Source organism: Siphateles boraxobius, unplaced genomic scaffold, assembly GCF_051911475.1.
Source record: "Siphateles boraxobius isolate OS27281-9 unplaced genomic scaffold, OSU_SipBor_1 221, whole genome shotgun sequence".
NCBI classification, from domain to species: Eukaryota; Metazoa; Chordata; class Actinopteri; order Cypriniformes; family Leuciscidae; genus Siphateles; species Siphateles boraxobius.
In genome coordinates, this window is record NW_027508835.1 from 544,519 (window position 1) to 563,130 (window position 18,612).

The 18,612-nt window shown below is 40.1% G+C and overlaps 1 protein-coding gene across 1 annotated transcript in view; it reads left to right on the forward strand.

Annotated features, from left to right (window-relative positions):
• Positions 1–4,926, forward strand: part of ndufb9 (NADH:ubiquinone oxidoreductase subunit B9) — a 38,814-nt gene extending 33,888 nt beyond the window's left edge. Inside the window, exon 4 of the mRNA XM_077240211.1 lies at positions 4,730–4,926. Within this exon, the coding sequence (XP_077096326.1) occupies positions 4,730–4,861 (132 nt within the window). The 3' untranslated portion in view covers positions 4,862–4,926. The remainder of the gene's footprint in view (positions 1–4,729) is intronic.
• The last annotated feature ends 13,686 nt before the right edge of the window (positions 4,927–18,612 follow it).

Consider the following 18,612-nt stretch of genomic DNA (forward strand, 5'->3'; position numbering starts at 1 on the left):
CAAGTAGTTTATTGAGGGTTGATTTGTGAAGGACTACACGCCTGCACACATATATATTCAAACACACCATCTGCGTTTTCACGGGTTTGCGTTTTTGAGGTTTGCGCAGAGATAACTGATAATCGTTTGCACCTTCGAACCTATTTCAGGGAGTGTTCTCGAGACATCAGGCACTGTTTTATGTGGATGAGCGGCTGGAGCGTGTTAAGGGTTTATATGTTAGAACTGTGTCGTGTTAGTGGCTGCTAAGTTAATAACTAGTGATCTTTGCAATGGAAGTGAATCAATCAAAACTAACTTAAGCTGGACAATAACTTTATCCTAGAGCTATGGTAAAGCCTAAACAACCTGTTACGGTAATTTCTATTATCACTGTAAAGCTGCTTTGAAACAATCCATATTGTTAAAAGCGCTTTATAAATGGTGACTTGACTCCTCCCAGTGACCCCACTAATGCTGAATCCTCCCAGTGACCCCACTAATGCTGAATCCTCCAGTCAAGTCAAGTCACCTTTATTTATATAGCGCTTTTTACAATAAAGATTGTTTCAAAGCAGCTTTACAGAGATAACAGGAAAATTATGTTGTAATACTATTGTTAAATACAAAATGAAATGTTAAATGTCCCCAACTAAGCAAGCCAAAAGCCAATGGAAACAAAGGCGACAGTGGCAAGGAACCAAAACTCCATCAGTGACAGAATGGAGATAAAAACCTTGGGAGAACCCAGACTCAGTCAGGGGGCCAGTCCTCCTTATGGCCAATAAACGAACAGTGTATGATTATGATTTAGGCAGCATTATAGGTCAGAAGTCAGATTGGATCAGAACTTTCACAATATTTATCCAGTTCATCTGGTTGGGTCGGAGTCATCACGCCGGTATGGAGACAAGTTTGTTGAGGTGTCCATGAGGCCTTCACAGTGGCACTTCAGGGATGCGTTGTCGTCGTGTCCATGTGATGGTCCTTCATCAGATCCAGATACGGCCTGGACCCGGCGGTTTGCGGTAAACCTCGGGATAAACAGAGAGACTAATCTTAGCGTAGGCGCCATCCTTCTTATGATGTACAAAGTGTATCAGGATTTATGGGAAGTGTTCCCGGTTCTGGCTGATCTAAACTATGCAGCCTAACATTGAATTATAGCAATCTATAATGTGTTATGTGTATGCTAAGCCAAAGAGATGTGTTTTTAGTCTAGATTTGAACTTACAGACGGTGTCTGCTTCCTGGACAATGTTAGGAAGATTGTTCCAAAGTTTTAAGTGCTAAATAGGAAAAGGATCTACCGCCAGCAGTCAATTTTGATATTCTAGGTATTATCAACTGGCCAGAATTTTGAGATTGCAATAGACGTGAAGGACTATAATGCGTTAAGAGCTCGCTCAAGTACGGGGGAGCTAAACAATTTAGTGCTTTGTAAGTATTCAGCAACATTTTAAAATGTATACAATGTTTAATAGGGAGCCAATGCAGTGTTGACAGAACCGGGCTAATATGGTCGTACTTCCTGGTTCTTGTAAGAACTCTAGCGGCTGCGTTTTGCAACAGTTGTAGTTTGTTTATTAAGCGTGCAGGGCAACCACCCAGTAGAGCATTACAATAATCTAGCCTTGATGTCATGAACGCATGAAACAATTGTTCTGCATTTTTCATTGAGAGCATATGACTTTAATAGATATATATTTTTAGAATTTAGGTATATTTTTAAGATGAAAAAATGCGGTCTCACAGATACTAGACACGTGACTTTCAAATGAGAGATTGGTATCAAAGAGCACACACACACACACACCCAGGTTCCTAACCGACGACGAGGACTTGACAGAGCAGCCATCAAGTGTTAGACGGTATTCTAGGTTATTACGTGAGGAAGTTTTTTGTCCAGTAATTACAATCTCTGTTTTTTCAGAATTAAGTAGTAGGAAATTACTAGTCATCCAGTTTTTTTATATCGGCTATGCATTCCGTTACTTTTGTGGATTGGTAAGTTTCGTCAGGGCGTGAAGAAATATAGAGCTGAGTATCGTCAGCATAACAGTGAAAACTAATGCCATGCTTCCTAATGATATCTCCTAAAGGTAGCATGTACAGAGTGAACAGCAACGGTCCTAGTACTGAGCCTTGTGGTACGCCATACTGAACTTTTGACCGATAAGACATCTCTTCATTTACTGCTACAAACTGATAACGGTCAGATAAGTATGATTTAAACCATGCTAATGCAATTCCACTAATGCCAACATAGTTTTCTAGTCTATTTAAAATAATGTTGTGGTTGATAGTGTCACATGCAGCACTAAGATCGAGTAACCCTAATAGAGAGATACAACCACGATCGGATGATAAGAGCAAATCATTTGTGACTCTGAGAGCTGTCTCAGTACTATGATACGGTCTAAATCCTGACTGGAAATCCTCACAGATCCCATTTCTTTCTAAAAAGGAACATAGTTGTGAGGATACTGCCTTTTCTAGTATCTTTGACAGAAAAGGTAGATTCGAGATCGGCCTGTAATTAACTATTTCTGTAGGATCAAGTTGCGTTTTTTTAACGAGCGGTTTAATCATAGCAGGCTTAAAAGTCTTTGGTACGTATCCTAATGACGAAGAAGAATTAATGAATCTGAAAATGAGTTTGAATCTGACTAAAACAGAAATTTTAATTACTGGTCCACCATCTCTAACAAAAAATATAACTAATACTCCCAGACTCGACCTTGAAGCTACATCAATTATTCCATCTGCCACTGTCAAAAATTTGGGTATCACTTTTAACCCTTCACTGACCTTCGACGAGTTTTACAAAGCTTTACAGAGTTGACTTATATTAGTCAACTCTGTAAAGCTTCATTTTTTTCAACTCCGCCGTATTGCTAAACACCACCCCAATGTCAGCCCAAAAGACGCTGATTTGCTGGTACATGCGTTCATCACATCTCGCCTCGACTACTGTAATATAATTTTTTCTGGACTACTAGGACACACTATCTCGCGTTTGCGATATATTCAAAACTCTGCCGCAAGATTACTAACTTCTACTAAACAATCTGCTCATATCCCATTTGTTTAGACAGTATTTTCAGTCATGACACGTTTCTTTTGCATCTTTACTTCAACTGTCCACCTTCCATACTGTCTGTAAATAAGTGTTTTTTGTTTCTGTGTATTTGTATTTGTATTCCATAAGTAATGCGATATGCAACTCCAATCGCTCATCTTGCTTTATGGACTGGGCAAATGTCTATTGTCCATTTACATGTAAACTGTTGCTTGTTCTCTACTGTTACTGTGAAGCGTCCTTGAGCTTGAGAAAGGCGCTATACAAATTAAACTTATTATTATTATTAATGATATTAAGAAGAGGATCTATGACCTCTGGGAACATCTCTTTCAATAGTTTAGTCAGTTTAGGGTCTAACATACATGTTGTCGATTTAGATAATTTAACGAGTTTATAAAATTCACCCTCTCCTATAGCAAATAGGAGGAGACTACATTGCACTGTCTGATGCGGTACTGTAGTAGATGGTTACATAGTTATAATTTTCTCTCTGATTTTATCAATCTTGTAAGTAAGAAAGTACTCCACTAATGCTGAATCCTCCTGTGACCCCAGTAATGCTGAATCCCCCCAGTGACCCCACTAATGCTGAATCCCCCCAGTGACCCCAGTAATATCTGAATCCCCCCAGTGACCCCAGTAATGCTGAATCCCCCCAGTGACCCCAGTAATGCTGAATCCTCCAGTGACCCCAGTAATGCTGAATCCCCCCAGTGACCCCACTAATGCTGAATCCGCCCAGTGACCCCAGTAATGCTGAATCCCCCCAGTGTCCCCAGTAATGCTGAATCCTCCAGTGACCCCACTAATGCTGAATCCCCCCAGTGACCCCACCAATGCTGAATCCCCCAGTGACCCCACTAATGCTGAATCCCCAGTAACTCCACTAATGCTGAATCCCCCCAGTGACCCCAGTAATGCTGAATCCCCAGTAACTCCACTAATGCTGAATCCCCCCAGTGACCCCAGTAATGCTGAATCCCCCCAGTGACCCCAGTAATGCTGAATCCTCCAGTGACCCCACTAATGCTGAATCCCCCCAGTGACCCCACCAATGCTGAATCCCCCAGTAACTCCACTAATGCTGAATCCCCCCAGTGACCCCACTAATGCTGAATCCCCCCAGTGACCCCACTAATGCTGAATCCCCCAGTGACCCCACTAATGCTGAATCCCCCCAGTGACCCCACTAATGCTGAATCCCCCCCAGTGACCCCAGTAATGCTGAATCCCCCCAGTGACCCCAGTAATGCTGAATCCCCCCAGTGACCCCAGTAATGCTAAATCCCCCCAGTGACCCCACTAATGCTGAATCCCCCCAGTGACCCCACTAATGCTGAATCCCCCCAGTGACCCCAGTAATGCTGAATCCCCCCAGTGACCCCACTAATGCTGAATCCCCCCAGTGACCCCACTAATGCTGAATCCCCCCAGTGACCCCACTAATGCTGAATGCCCCCAGTGACCCCAGTAATGCTGAATCCCCCCAGTGACCCCAGTAAGGCTGAATCCCCCCAGTGACCCCACTAATGCTGAATCCCCCCAGTGACCCCAGTAATGCTGAATCCCCCCAGTGACCCCAGTAATGCTGAATCCCCCCAGTGACCCCACTAATGCTGAATCCCCCCAGTGACCCCACTAATGATGAATCTTCTTGTTCTGCAGGTCCAGCAGCTTCAGACTGAAACCCCTGCTGAGGGCCCTAAATCTGAGGCTCTTCCTCCGGCTCGCAGGGAAGGCGACCTTCCTCCGCTGTGGTGGCAGTTCGTCACTCGACCCCGAGAGCGGCCCATGTGATGACGTGTGGAAAACACCTCTATCTGCTCAATCCTTATCAATCTAATAAAGTATTATGTGAATCAGTTCACTTGTATTCATTTGATTTCAGCTTTTTTCATCTGGATGTCCTTCATACATCATCACCTCATGGCACAAGCTGATTGGCCTCCGTTTATCCTGCAACCAATCAGATCACTTCAGTGTTTACTGTGGGCTAGTCCTGCAACTTTTCAGTCTTTTATTAATCCAAATCACTAAACAATCTTCAATTGTCTGCATTTATCAATTAAAAAATGCTATATTAGGTCAAAAATGCTATATTAGGTCAGTCAACATTAACGCATTCATTTTGCGATTACGTTTTTTCTCGACTGCCAACACACTATAACTGATTCAGTTGGCACAATTTCCCAAACAATTTATTCAGTTCTCAAAACATTTAATTCACTTTCCCAGTTTTCAGACACATTTCAACTTTACACAAAAATACCCTCATTTTACACCGGTTTAACCATGATCTCATTCAGAAAACACATGACCCTAACACAATATAATTACCTCAAGTGTCAAATTGAACTCAAATAGCCTAGCTCGCATCTATCCATGAGGAAACTTTAAGTAGCAAAACTGATGAGACACCAATCAGAGTCTGTCAAGTCACCATTTATATAGAGCTTTTTACAATACAGATTGTTTCAAAGCAGCTTTACAGAGACGACAGGAAAATAATATAACTTAGAAAATAGTGTAACAGTCCAGTTTAAGTTCAGTGATTGTTTCCTTTTTGTTGTAAAAAAGTTATTAATTTTGTTCATTTATGTGTGTGTATATATATATATATATATATATATGCAACACATTTGTTTTTGCCCCCATTTTTCATGAGCTGAACTCAAAGATCTAAGACTTTATGTACACAAAAGGTTTATTTCTCTAAAATGTTGTTCACAAATCTGTCTAAATCTGTGTTAGTGAGCACTTCCTCTTTGCCGAGATAATCCATCCACCTCACAGGTGTGGCATATCAAGATACTGATTAGACAGCATGATTATTGCATAGGTGTGCCTTAGGCTGGCCACAATAAAAGGCCACTCTAAAATGTGCAGTTTTACTGTATTGGGGGGGTCCGAAAACTAGTCAGTATCTGGTGTGATCACCATTTGCCTCAAGCAGTGCAACACATCTCCTTCGCATAGAGTTGATCAGGTTATTGATTGTAGCCTGTGGAATGTCGGTCCACTCCTCTTCAATGGCTGTGCAAAGTTGCTGGATATTGGCAGGACCTGGAAAACGCTGTTGTATACACCGATCCAGAGCATCCCAAACATGCTCAGTGGGGACATGTCCGGTGAGTATGCTGGCCATGCAAGACCTGGGATGTTTTCAGTTTCCAGGAATTGTGTACAGATCCTTGCAACATGGGGCCGTGCATTATCATGCTGCAACATGAGGTGATGGAACCTGTGTTCGTTGTCCGTAACATACCCATACCATAACCCCTCCGCCACCATGGGCCACTCGATCCACAACGTTGACATCAGCAATACACTCACCCACATACATATGTGTAACTTGTTAGGCAGAGCATCATGTGAACATTGTATTCAATATACTGTACATAGTATTATCAATGTGCATTGTAATCCAAGTGTCTATTGAAATTATTTGTTAATTTGTGGAAACAGTGCCTAATGAGAGGCTGTATGTGAGTAATTCTGTATTTTGTGGCTTTTTCTAAAAAGTTAATCTGATATGTACGTTTATTGATACATGAGAATGCAGAAATATTTGCATTTGTGCAGACAATAAAGAGACTCAGAAGATGTTCCAGCAGCTCCATGTCTTGTCTTTTATTGACTGTATATCTCGCCTTACCTGGTGGGGAGGGTACTGCATTTTATAGGCCCCAGCAAGACGAATGCAGCGTGAGTTGGCTTCCAGTGATGACAAGCAAGCTTCCAGAGCCATTCAGCCTTCAACTCAACCCAGGTGACCAATGTAGTGTTACAAATTTACTAAACGTTTAATTGAGGTTCCAATACAATAGTATATAAACTGAGACCGTTTCGTGTACTGAATTTAGCATTTAAGGTTATGATGATGATGATATTTGCTGTGAAACAGTTTTCCAGCAAGAGAGTCCGGCAAATCCTGTTTTCTGTATCTGGCAGAATACTGCTCTCTATCTAACCTGCTATTCCTGTTTCTCTCTATTGTAAGCAGATTACTGAAACTTTGGTAGTCTCACTGTTTGAATAGTTATGCTGATTGGATTGGAATTGGTAACACTCCATGTATAGGGCAGGTTCCTAAACCGGTATACATCATTTACATACTTTGTTCATCACAATGTTAAGCCCTGCCCCTAAATGTGTATACATTGTAAGGGAACGTTTCCCTTAGTTAGACTCGAGACGAGCTTGGAAGACTACAGCAACGCACAGCTCGTGTTCCCAATAAAGAAACCTTCTTAAGATACAAACCCGAGTCTCCTGGTTTTCGCTTCTGAGTTTCTAATCTTAAGAAGAAAAAAAAAAGTTCACAACACCAGTGAAGAGAAGACGTTCGGTGTCCATGTCGAGCCAGGAAGCAAAGTGCAAGCAATCTGAGGGGTATCTTCGATGCCAGGAGCGCTGCAGGATTCCAGTCTGCTAAGGGCATTTCTTCTCTCCCTTTGCACACATCTAGACTGAATAACTCATGGATCACCTAGAAGATCTGAAGCTTGAGGTGATAGGCGCAGTATATGCTCTCTCACAAGCAAATTTGATTGAACTGTGTGAATTCCTAGGGATTGAGTGTGAATATGTCAGTAGCAAAAGCCGGTAATTTTTTATTTCAGTGATTGTGAGACACATTGAGAGAGAGGCATTAGAGGAGCTTGAAGATGCGGGTATGGCAGAGCTTATGTGTCTAAAAGACAAAATCTGTGAAATTCAGAGGGATGATGAAAACAGTGATTTAGAAAGACAAACAGCACAGACCACTAAGAGAGTGAATGTAAATCCAGTAGCAGAAACCACAGAACAGGAAAAACTACAAAAAGAAATTGACACATTACAATTAGCATTGCATAAGTTAATAGAGCAAAAACAGAGAGCAGCTAATCACACACCACAAAACACAGGCACACAACAGAACATAAGTACTATACCGAGCTATTCCACATTGCCAAGTCCAAATGTACAGCCAGACACAAGCTCTGATCTGCAGTTAATGACACACAGACCAGTCATGCCTCCCTGGAACAGAGAATTCAAGATATCAGGACAGATAGGTGAACCTGGACAAAAAGATAAACTCACCTTTTCAAGTTTGGCCCATCAAATCGAACATGGATTGAGCAGGGGAGTTTCAGAGCTTGAAATAGTGGATGCGGTAATAAGAGCAATCGCACCAGGCATGCGGCTGCGTAATTACCTAGAGGAAAAAAACAAATTTAACCCTGCCTGTGCTGAGACGTATACTGAGAGCGCATTATCAAAAAAGAGGTGCGACTAAATTGTACAAACAGCTTACCTCCGAGGCGCAAAGTAGTAAAGAGACCCCACAAAGTTGCCTCGTTCGGTATCTTGATTTGAGGCAAAAGATCCTGTTTGCATCTCAGGAAGCGGAATCCAGTTTGAAATTTGACCCGAATCTAGTTCAGAGCATGTTTCTTCACATTGTCCTTACTGGCCTGCAAGATGACATTATCAGAAGTGACCTGCAACCTTACTTGACAACCATTGATGTGAGTGATGAAATTCTGTTTGATAAAGTCAATGTTGCTTGTGCAAATGAAACCGAGTGGCAAAACAATAAGAACCTTATATTCCAACACACCAAAGTGAATTCAGTGCAGGTTAATGAAGTTGCTGTCGAAAAGACAGAAAAGGCACAGTGTCACAAAAACACAGAGAAACGTGAACCTGACATTTTGAATGAGTTAAAGGGAATGTGGTCTGACATGGCATTGATGAAGGATCTCAGTGCGGAGGTGTCTCAAATGAAAGAATCCATTCGACAACCTCAGATCATGTCCACACAGTTTTCTACCAATGTGAGGGATCAAACCAACATGCCACCACCCCAGCCTTCGTACCCACCTCAAAGTTATTTGCAGCAATATGACAGGAGAAGGGGGGCATTCCAGCAGCCACAGTGGCTCCCTGCACAACGTTTCCATCCTCCCTCAACTCGTTTGAGAAAATGTCTGGCATGTCAGTAAAGCGGATTGGATGTATACTGTACTCACTGCTATATGTGTGGCAGTAGCGATCACTTTGTGGCTGGTTGTAGAGCACGAGGCCCAACGATGTACAACGAGACAGGGTCACGACTGCGGGACGAGGAGTGACCAGATATTCAACGGTGTCCCCACAAAGCGGCGTACAGTGTGGTATCACAGGTTCAGACTTCAGACTGCAACAATGCGCTGCCTGTAAACAAACATTGTATTGTTCTAAAGCATGTCAAGCTAAGCACTGGACAGTCCATATGAAAAAATTTAACCAGACAGCAAGAATACAAACAAATTCTGCAATGCACAGGGAGAAATGTGAAGCTGACAAGTCTACACGTGCCACCTTTGTAGGAGAACAGTGTGTAGTGCCGTGTTACCTTCAAGGGCTCCTTGTTGATGCATTGTGAGATACAGGCTCTCAAGTTTATATAGTGGATGAACTGTGGAAAAGTGATCACTTACCAAACATCAGATTGAGAAATGTGGCCGAGGTAATTTACACACCTGAAGGATGCCGTCTAGTGGCGGGAAACGGACAGGAAATACCTTATATTGGGTGGATGGAAGTGAGTTTTGGTTTGGCATCAAATGAAGGGGAAACAGATGAACTTGTCATAACTGTGTTGGTGATTGGGGGTAGTCAGCTTCGTCATCCTATCTTCAGATATAATGTGATCGAGCAAATGGTGAACACCAAGAGAATAATGCAGACAATAACAAGTGAATTCCAGAGAACAGCCACAGGAACAGTTCAAGCTTTCATCAAACAAATCCAGGCTGAAACAACATGTGAATATACAGTCAAAACCACCAAGGAAAGTTTTAAGGTGCCAAAACATACATTGGTACAAGTGGAATGTAGAGTGCAGATATACAGACCAAAGCAAGAGACTTAGCTCATTTTTGAGCCTGACGTTAACCCACAGTGGGCAGAGGGGTTGGAGTTCTGTGAGACGATTGTAACCTTGTGGCGACATACATCTCCACACATAGTTGTCAGTGTTCAGAACCCTACGGATCATAACCTACTATTAGCAATCAAGATGGTAGTAGGCTGTGCAGGCCGTTTATCCAACTGCAGCTTTTGAGAAAGCTGGTTTAACTTCTGTGACGGTCAATCAAAAAAAAATAAAACCAGCCATAACTCCGTCATCGCGTGGGTCCCGCCAGTCAACTTGAGCCATCTCAGTGATGGCGCAGTGGATAAGACACATGCCTTTGGTGTGAGAGACCCGGGTTCGAATCCACTATGAGACACCAATGTGTCCCTGAGCAAGACACCTAACCCCTAGTTGCTCCAAAGGCGTGCGACCTCTGACATATATAGCAATTGTAAGTCGCTTTGGATAAGAGCGTCAGCTAAATGAATAAATGTAAATATAAATTACAGTGAGTCTGAAAAACAAATAGTTCAGCTTCGTTTTCCAAATCTGACAATGACATAGGTTGCATTGAGAAACTACAACTTGCTATTTCACTGAAAGACACTAATCCTGTCGCACGCACTTACCAGTCAGTGCCTAAACCCTTCTACCAAGAGATGAAAAACTACCTGCATGATCTCATTGCGCAAGGATGGGTGCAGAAGTCAAACTCACCATATGCCTCACCTGTCGTATGCGTCCGGAAAAAAAATCGCAGCTTACGCCTGTGTATCGATTTCAGAGAACTGAACCGGAAAACGCATCCTGATAGACAGCCCATCCCCCATGTTCAAGACATAATGGACAGTTTGGGAGGCAACTCCTGGTTTTTGCTTCTTGATCAAGGGAAAGCATATCATCAGGGCTTCATGGCCAAGGAGAGCAGACCTTTAACCCTCTGGGGTCGGAGGTGTTTTTGGGACCCGGATGTGTTCTGACATGCTCTGACATTTGTGCTTATTTCTGTTGCTTATGACATTTTCATAGCTAAAGTCTGATTACACTGTATTCAGCACAAACTCTGCTACAATAATATGTCAGCAGCATGTATGTAAAAGTTTGTAGTTTTGAGATAATGACGTTTATGCGTGTTTTGTGGAAAAACAAAAAAGAATTGTCACTGAAATAAGGTCAAGAAACCAATACTGATTATTTCTTCACAAGACTTTAGATAATTGTATCACGTAGCCTAGAATATTTGCTCCAAAACAGTGTGAAAATTACCTGCATACTCATTCAGATAAAACAATAAACTGATTTAAAATTTGCAAGACATGTTTTGTGTGAGAAAGCTGTATGCGAAGAGGTGTGTTCTCTCATTAATATTGATGCATTTTACACCTGAGAAAGACAAAGACCCTCCCCTAATGGCCCTATTAGGTGCTATCAGGCCCTATCATTATGAGGAGCCTTAAAAAGAATGGCTTTTTGAGTGTTTGGATTTATTTACAACACAACATAATCCAAAGATACACAACAAATGACAAAAAAGCACATTATTGAACACACTTTCTGAGACTTGAACAGTCAGACACCTTTGTGCCATTCCTGAAACATAGTACCTGTCATTTCCAAGGTGTTTGGTTTTTCATTTTACCATGTTCATGTGAATGTTGAAGTCAGCAGGACTCATCCGTGGGGCATCTTGTCCCTGTATAAAAATAAATAAATTAAAAAAACGAAACAACTGTGAACAAGCTGATATCAAGAGAAACTATATGGCTGCACGACTTTGGGCATACATTGTAGATGTATCTGGTTAAAATTGTGATTTAATTTATATATATATATATATATATATATATACATAGTGCCTAGAATAAGTGAACACACCCATGCTAAAGTTGACTAAAAAGATGAATAAAAAAAACATTAATGCCTTAAAAAATGAGAAAACCTCCAACCTTTAAGGACACCAATTTTCTTTGTGAATGAATAATGTATCGTAAATAAATAGATGTTCTTTTTATTTACACCCCTATTTTAAATTTCCATAGAGCCAGCAGATTTTTATTTTTAAAGGCCAGTTATTTCATAGATCCAGGATACTTTGCATCCTGATAAAGTTCCCTTGGCCTTTGGAATTAAAATAGCCCCACATCATCACATTCCCTTCACCATACCCAGACATGGGCAGTATTTCAAATAAATGTATTTTAAATACGTATATAATTACTTTAGTGTATTTTGTAATTTGTATTTTGGAGGTGTGGAAAAAATAAAATGTAGTTTGTAACAAAATATTTGAATGAGTGTATATTTAAATATTTCAAATACTTAAATACTTAAGAAAAATCTTCATAGTAAATGATTTTGCCATACTTTCGGTCTGATGTTGGCAATGTCCAGGTTAGATGCACGAAAATCACGTGACACCCTGTAGACCGGGCTCCCTCCAAGAAGTGAATGAGTTTTGAACTCTTAAAAACGGCATTAAGGTAAAGTGTTTTGTGAAAAATATACAGTCTAAGCACACACATATTGCACACTGAACGGCATTATAGAGAAAATAATTGTGCCTTATGAAATCAATGCAGATCAATGTTGTCAGTCATTCATAAAAGGACATCATAGGCCCTACCTATTATGAAACAGCGCGTCTGTCGTAACTCCACTGAAATCTCCATGCTAAGCAAGCGTTCACAATATAACATCCATCTGCAGTTTCTACACGTTTTTTAAACGTATTACATATGATAAATATTGATATTGATTTTGTATAAAATAATCATCAATCCTATTGTTTTTCAGTAATTGCGCACGCAGCGCGATTCTACTATGGAAAAGGCATACGCGGTCAGGGCAGTTAGAGTCTCGTGTGTAAAGCAAACCCACACGTATTATGATTAATATGATTAATCATATATATTATGATTAAAATGGAATTTTGATTTTGTGACAAATTCTCGGTCTATTATTTTTACACAAAAATCTCTGCAAAAGATGCTTTCCAACAGGTTTTATAGTAGTTTTTGTCCAACTTCATTGACTTGTATTGGATGTTCTGTGAGATACTGTCATGTTTCAATGTGTTTAAGTTCTGTTTTGTGATCTGGTTTCCCCCTGTCTCTGTGATTTTGGTTTAGTCCTGTTATTAGTTCAGTTTTGTGATCTTGTTCACCCCTGTCTTTGTGATTTTGGTTCAGTCCTGTTAATTTTTCCCGCTCCTCATTTGTGTTCAGTTTCTTCACCTGTGTTCAGTTAATTATCCCATTAGTCCCAGTTCTTTTAAGCCTTGTGTTTTCCCTCAGTGTTTGTTGGTCGTCGTCCTTGTAAGGTTGTGTTACTGAATTCCTGGAGTTTGTTATTTTGTTCCTGTATGTTCCTGAAGTTAATTTTGTAAATAAATCAACTACTTTGAAGTTCCTGCATCCTCATCTTCAGCTACCTGCACACAACCCTGACAGATATGTTATTACTCCGCCAACGGAATTGGTGTTGTTTGTATTCTTTCTGTTTTCTTCCAGTCGCGGTATCGTAGGCTACGCTATCCAAACATTGGCAAAGATGCATTATCGCCACCAACTGGGCTGGAGTGTCTATTATTCAAGCTCTCAACGGAAGAATGTCCGGTTGTGAGGAGTTTGGAAAAATAGGTCCACAGTTTTACAACGAATGGTAAAACACCTGTTGAAAAGTTTTTTTTGCAGCGATTTTTGTGTGAGCATATCAGTGAACACCCCAGACCACTCAGTGAGTTTCACGTCTTTGTAAACTAAAGTGGGGGAGGGTGGGGGGGTTGCTAACGAAAATTCTCAGGACAGCAGCATTTGTCCAAATTTCAATCTTAACCGTTCTATTTAATCAGAAACGATGTTAAAACAGGGCTTTAAGTGTAAAATACCGAACTTGTCACAAGTAGAGTAACGGTGATTATATGGCTACGTAGCCTACATCAAACACGTTTTGCTATTAAGGGCAGACTACCACACCATTGAAGTGAACTTAGCTATACATGCCATTTACGTCAGAGGGAGCTATTTCAGGCCCTGTAGAGATTTAGTGAAATGCCCATACTTTTTTATTTTGCTACTTGCCATTTTGAATTTACACATTTCTCATATTTGTGTTATTGCTACTATTTGTGTTATTGACCTTTCAGTAATAAAAAAAAGACTTAAGATTATTGTGGGAGTATTTTTGTATTTTCAAAATACTAATTACTTTTATTTTATTTAAATACAATTTTCACATCAGTATTTTGTATTTTATTTTGTTACAATTCATGAGCCAGTATTTGTATTTTGTAACAAACTAGTTTTTGAGGTATTTGTGCCCACCTCTGACCATACCTATAGATTGGCTTGGTTTTATTTCAGTTAGCTTAACTGGTTTGATTTGCCTTGAGAGATGATCTTATGGAAAGTACCCCATGCCAATCTCTAGGTATGGTGAAGGGTGTGTGATGATGTGGGGCGATATTAATTCCAAATAATAATAACAATAGCCTATAGCATGCGGCCTATAAATCGTTAAAAAGGAACACTTCAATACATTCACTAGAGAAAAATATATGGATGTTACTTCAAATGTTTCCATTCGTTACAAACACAGTATGTAACAGTGAACATGGTTCTACACATTATAATATTCACCGTATTAGAGTAAACACTGACTCTAGCCTAACATTACTTCTAAATCATGCTGTGTTTTATTATCAAACATAAAAACATCCTCGTGTCGTACATGTGTATAAATTTCGCATTGAAAGGTAGCCTGCCTGTCTATAGTTCATATTTCAACATGTTTCTGTCGATTTCATAAATTTTAGTCTAGCAACAGTTCAACTGCAATGTTTAAGTTTATGCAACAATAACACTAACTAATATAATTCATAATACATTTCTTACCTTAAATCTTCCTTGTCTTCAAATCACCTGTTCTTCTTCTTCTGAGGTAAATCCAATGTAAGCTCACAGCGTGTCTTCCAAAACTCGATGAAATGCAGGTGAAGTTTGGTGGAAACAGAATGGAAACAGAGCCATTCAAAAGAAACATCATGACAAGCAAGGTTCGGGAGGGAGATGCAGTGATCACAAGGAATTTCAGTCATGGACCTAAGTGGATTTCCGGGGTCATTACCAAGATAACAGGTCCTGTCCCCTACAAGGTCATGTTGGGAGATGGCAACATTGTGCGCAGACACGTCGACCAGATATTGGCCAGTTCTGAGGATTAGGACTGGGTGGAACCAAAGATTATGGAACCCCTGGGGTTGTCTGAATCTTTGGCGGCAGCTGTTGCAGTGTTAGAGAGTTCCATTCCTGAGGAAACCTGCGGGGTTCCAGAAATAAACACTCAGGGTGTGGAAAAACCTGCTTCAGAAAAGGCCAAACCATCAGTGATGGACTTTCAACCTCCAGGTACTCCACGGCGGTCATTATCCTCGATTGCACCGGTACGCCGGTCGTTGAGACCTGTGTCGAGACCAAGTTATTTGAAGGACTATGAGTGTTAAGAGAAAAAAAGGTGTGTCAGAGTTAAATATGACTGGCACATGTTAAATTGATTTGGGGTAGGGTGATGTTGGGTCTTGGACGAAGGGAATAGCTTAAGGGGAAAGGAATGTGGTAGATGGGGAAGGTTATCTCTGTCATATTAGAATTTGCCCTAGGTGGCAGTAGTAGTTCAGTTAAAGGAGTATGTGGTAGATAGCCGAGAGAGAGTCTGCAGGCTCATGTGTTTTGTACTGATTCTTGGTGTTCAGTAAACCTCCAGATAAATGCTATCTCGATGTCTGCTTCTTTATTACTAGTACTCAGGATACTACAAAATGCATCTGTGTAGATGAGAGAATCATCTACAGTGTATGCGCGTTGTTCACACTGTATTATGGCCAAGCATGCGCACTTAATATAGCATCTGAATGTACGCGCAACGCTCCACTGACTTTATACTAGGTTTTTTCTGGTCAGTGGCGCAATTGTTTTCGGGAACTGCAAAATAGCACCAGGGATTGTTTGCGCCGGAACACGCCTCCTTTTTTGCGCTGAACTGGCCAGGGAGCGCAAGTTCATTCCCTAGTTTACCGGCGTACGTCTGTGGGGGGAAAAGCCCGCTTTCCGCGGGTGCAAAATACGAATGATACATGCGTCGGTGTATAAAGTCAATTTTGCTGGGTGCAAGATAGGGCCCAATGTGTGGCAATGTTTTGGACTTAGTTGCTCCATTTAAAATTAAGAAACCTAAGTTAAGGACGCAACAGTTCCTCCAGACAGGAATGGAGGAAAGCTGAAAGAAAGTGGAAAAAAGATGAGCTCCAAGTATCCTATGAAATCATGAAAGATTGCATGGTGAGCTACCAGCACTCTGTTAAGGCTGCTAGGGGAAAATATTTTTCTAACTTGATAGCAAAGCATGCTTACAGCCCAAAGACTCTGTTTAGTACAATACATATTGGCCCTCATTTATCATTCTTGCGTAGAAACGGGCGTATATGTTGGCGTAAGATTATGCTTACACTCCTCTCACCGCCTGATTTATGAAGCTGTGCGTACCTTTGAAATCCAGGTGTACGCAATACCTGCCCTTGATAAATGCCGCGGCTGAAAACCATTGCATTAGAATAACACGCCCCTATATATTCAAGTCTCCGCTTCCCCCACACCCTCATTTTACGCCATGGACACACGGAAGACGATAAAAAGAGGAGACACTTCTCTGGAGATCGAGACCATCACCATCATGAAAAAATATTATTAAATCAAACAACAATATTGTTGATGATAAATTCAAAGTTAATTGTATTTTTTTTCAAAACGCTATAAATCCATCAATTTTTTGTCTAAAAAAACAACAACCAAAACAACAAGAAGAGAACATGCAACATAATCAGGGACTCATACTATAAATTAATATAAATTAAGTAAGTGCAACTGCATGAAATAAATAAAAGCCAAACAAAATAAATAGTAAAATAAATTAAATAGTAAAAATAAAATAAATATTTCCAATGTCACGTTCCAATATTGTCCACCACATAAAACAAATAATTTAAAAATAACACACATACAGTCCTTAAATAGAACAATGTTAAAAATACATTCAAATCATTTAGTAACACATTTAGGCTAATAGTAATTCGTGCCGAACTTGAAAAAAGTAATAACAATATTCAGGCCTACTATTAGGCTACGTGTTGTAGCCATTAACTAAGTGCATTTAGTTTCATATTTGTTAAAAAATAATAATGTTATTTTTTCCCCATCTATATTGATTATGAAAAGTGAACATAGGCTAAGATAGGATGCGCAATATATCGGGAGACATGCTCAGACATGATTTTGGCCACTTAATTAAGTTTTGTTTTGTAGAAATGCTTTCTTTAAAGTGAATTTCGTTTTGTATAAATTGTATCTTAATTTTAATATTTTTTTTCATCAACCAATTGCCTGGATTTAATAAATAAGAAGCAAATAACAGACAATATAATCATGAGTCATGACATGGAGGCGCGGGCGCGGTCCCTTGCATTGCACGTGAACTGGGGCGCATCTCATCACAAATTAACCGAAACTCAGTATATGCCTCACAGACATGAGAAATATATCTATAAAGAAAGCTTGAAATGTCTTTAAACGAAACAATTATAAACGAAAAGAAATAGGCTACTCTCTCTATAGGCGCGTTCACTACGGAGATGGTGATCATCAATTTCATCTTTGAAGACACAACACTAGTTTATTAATAGAAATAAACGTTTTGGAAAAGAGCTCCTCATATCTTTTAGTTTGTCATTGCGTTTTGTGGTGTTAGGAATTGTTTTTCTGGGCATTTCCGCACTAAATCAAAACGTGCGTACATGTACATCACCTCCTGACCTGGCGTTCGATTTGAGCGTGCCGTACGCCAACGTCCATATTGATAAATATCAAAGTCACCGTGGTTTTGGGTGTACGCCAGGTGTACGCTGGAAATTTGGTGTACGCACTTTTGATAAATGAGGGCCAATGTACTTAATCCCAATTCGCTCTCATTTCATGATGCTACACCTACAATTTGTGATTCATTTTTGCAGTTTTTTGTTGATAAAATTAATACTAACCCTAATATGGAAGTAAAATAATGCCAAATGTTTTTGAAACAAAAAGCCTGTTGAATTGTACTACTTGGAAAAAAAATATGCATTGCATTAACCCTGCTTGTATTTTAATGCAGTGTATTTTTAGGGCTTGCATTTTTATGGGCTGAAATTTAGCATGATTGAATATTTAAACTGTGAATATTTAAATTCAAAACATTTCAAACACATTTTCATTAGTAAAATTTCAATAATCCATATTCACCTTTCATATTTCACTTCCAAAATATTCAAACTGATTAAAATTTCAACCTATAATATTCAACAGGCGGTTTTCGGTCCATTTTATTTCGCTTTGCAAATTCGCTTCCACAAATTCAGTGGTTCAAATTCGACAGCAAATTCAACATTGACATCCAGGAACTGCAGGAAAAGAGGTGGATTACCGAGCATAATCTCCATCTGCTGTTAGTCGACCTCACCAGCAGGGGGTGCAAGCGCGTGTTGTTGACGAAGACCAGAGCAACAGTTAGAGCAAGCCATTCATTCATAAAAACTCATTCGTGAGAAACGAATCGTCCTTTTTTAATAATAACATTG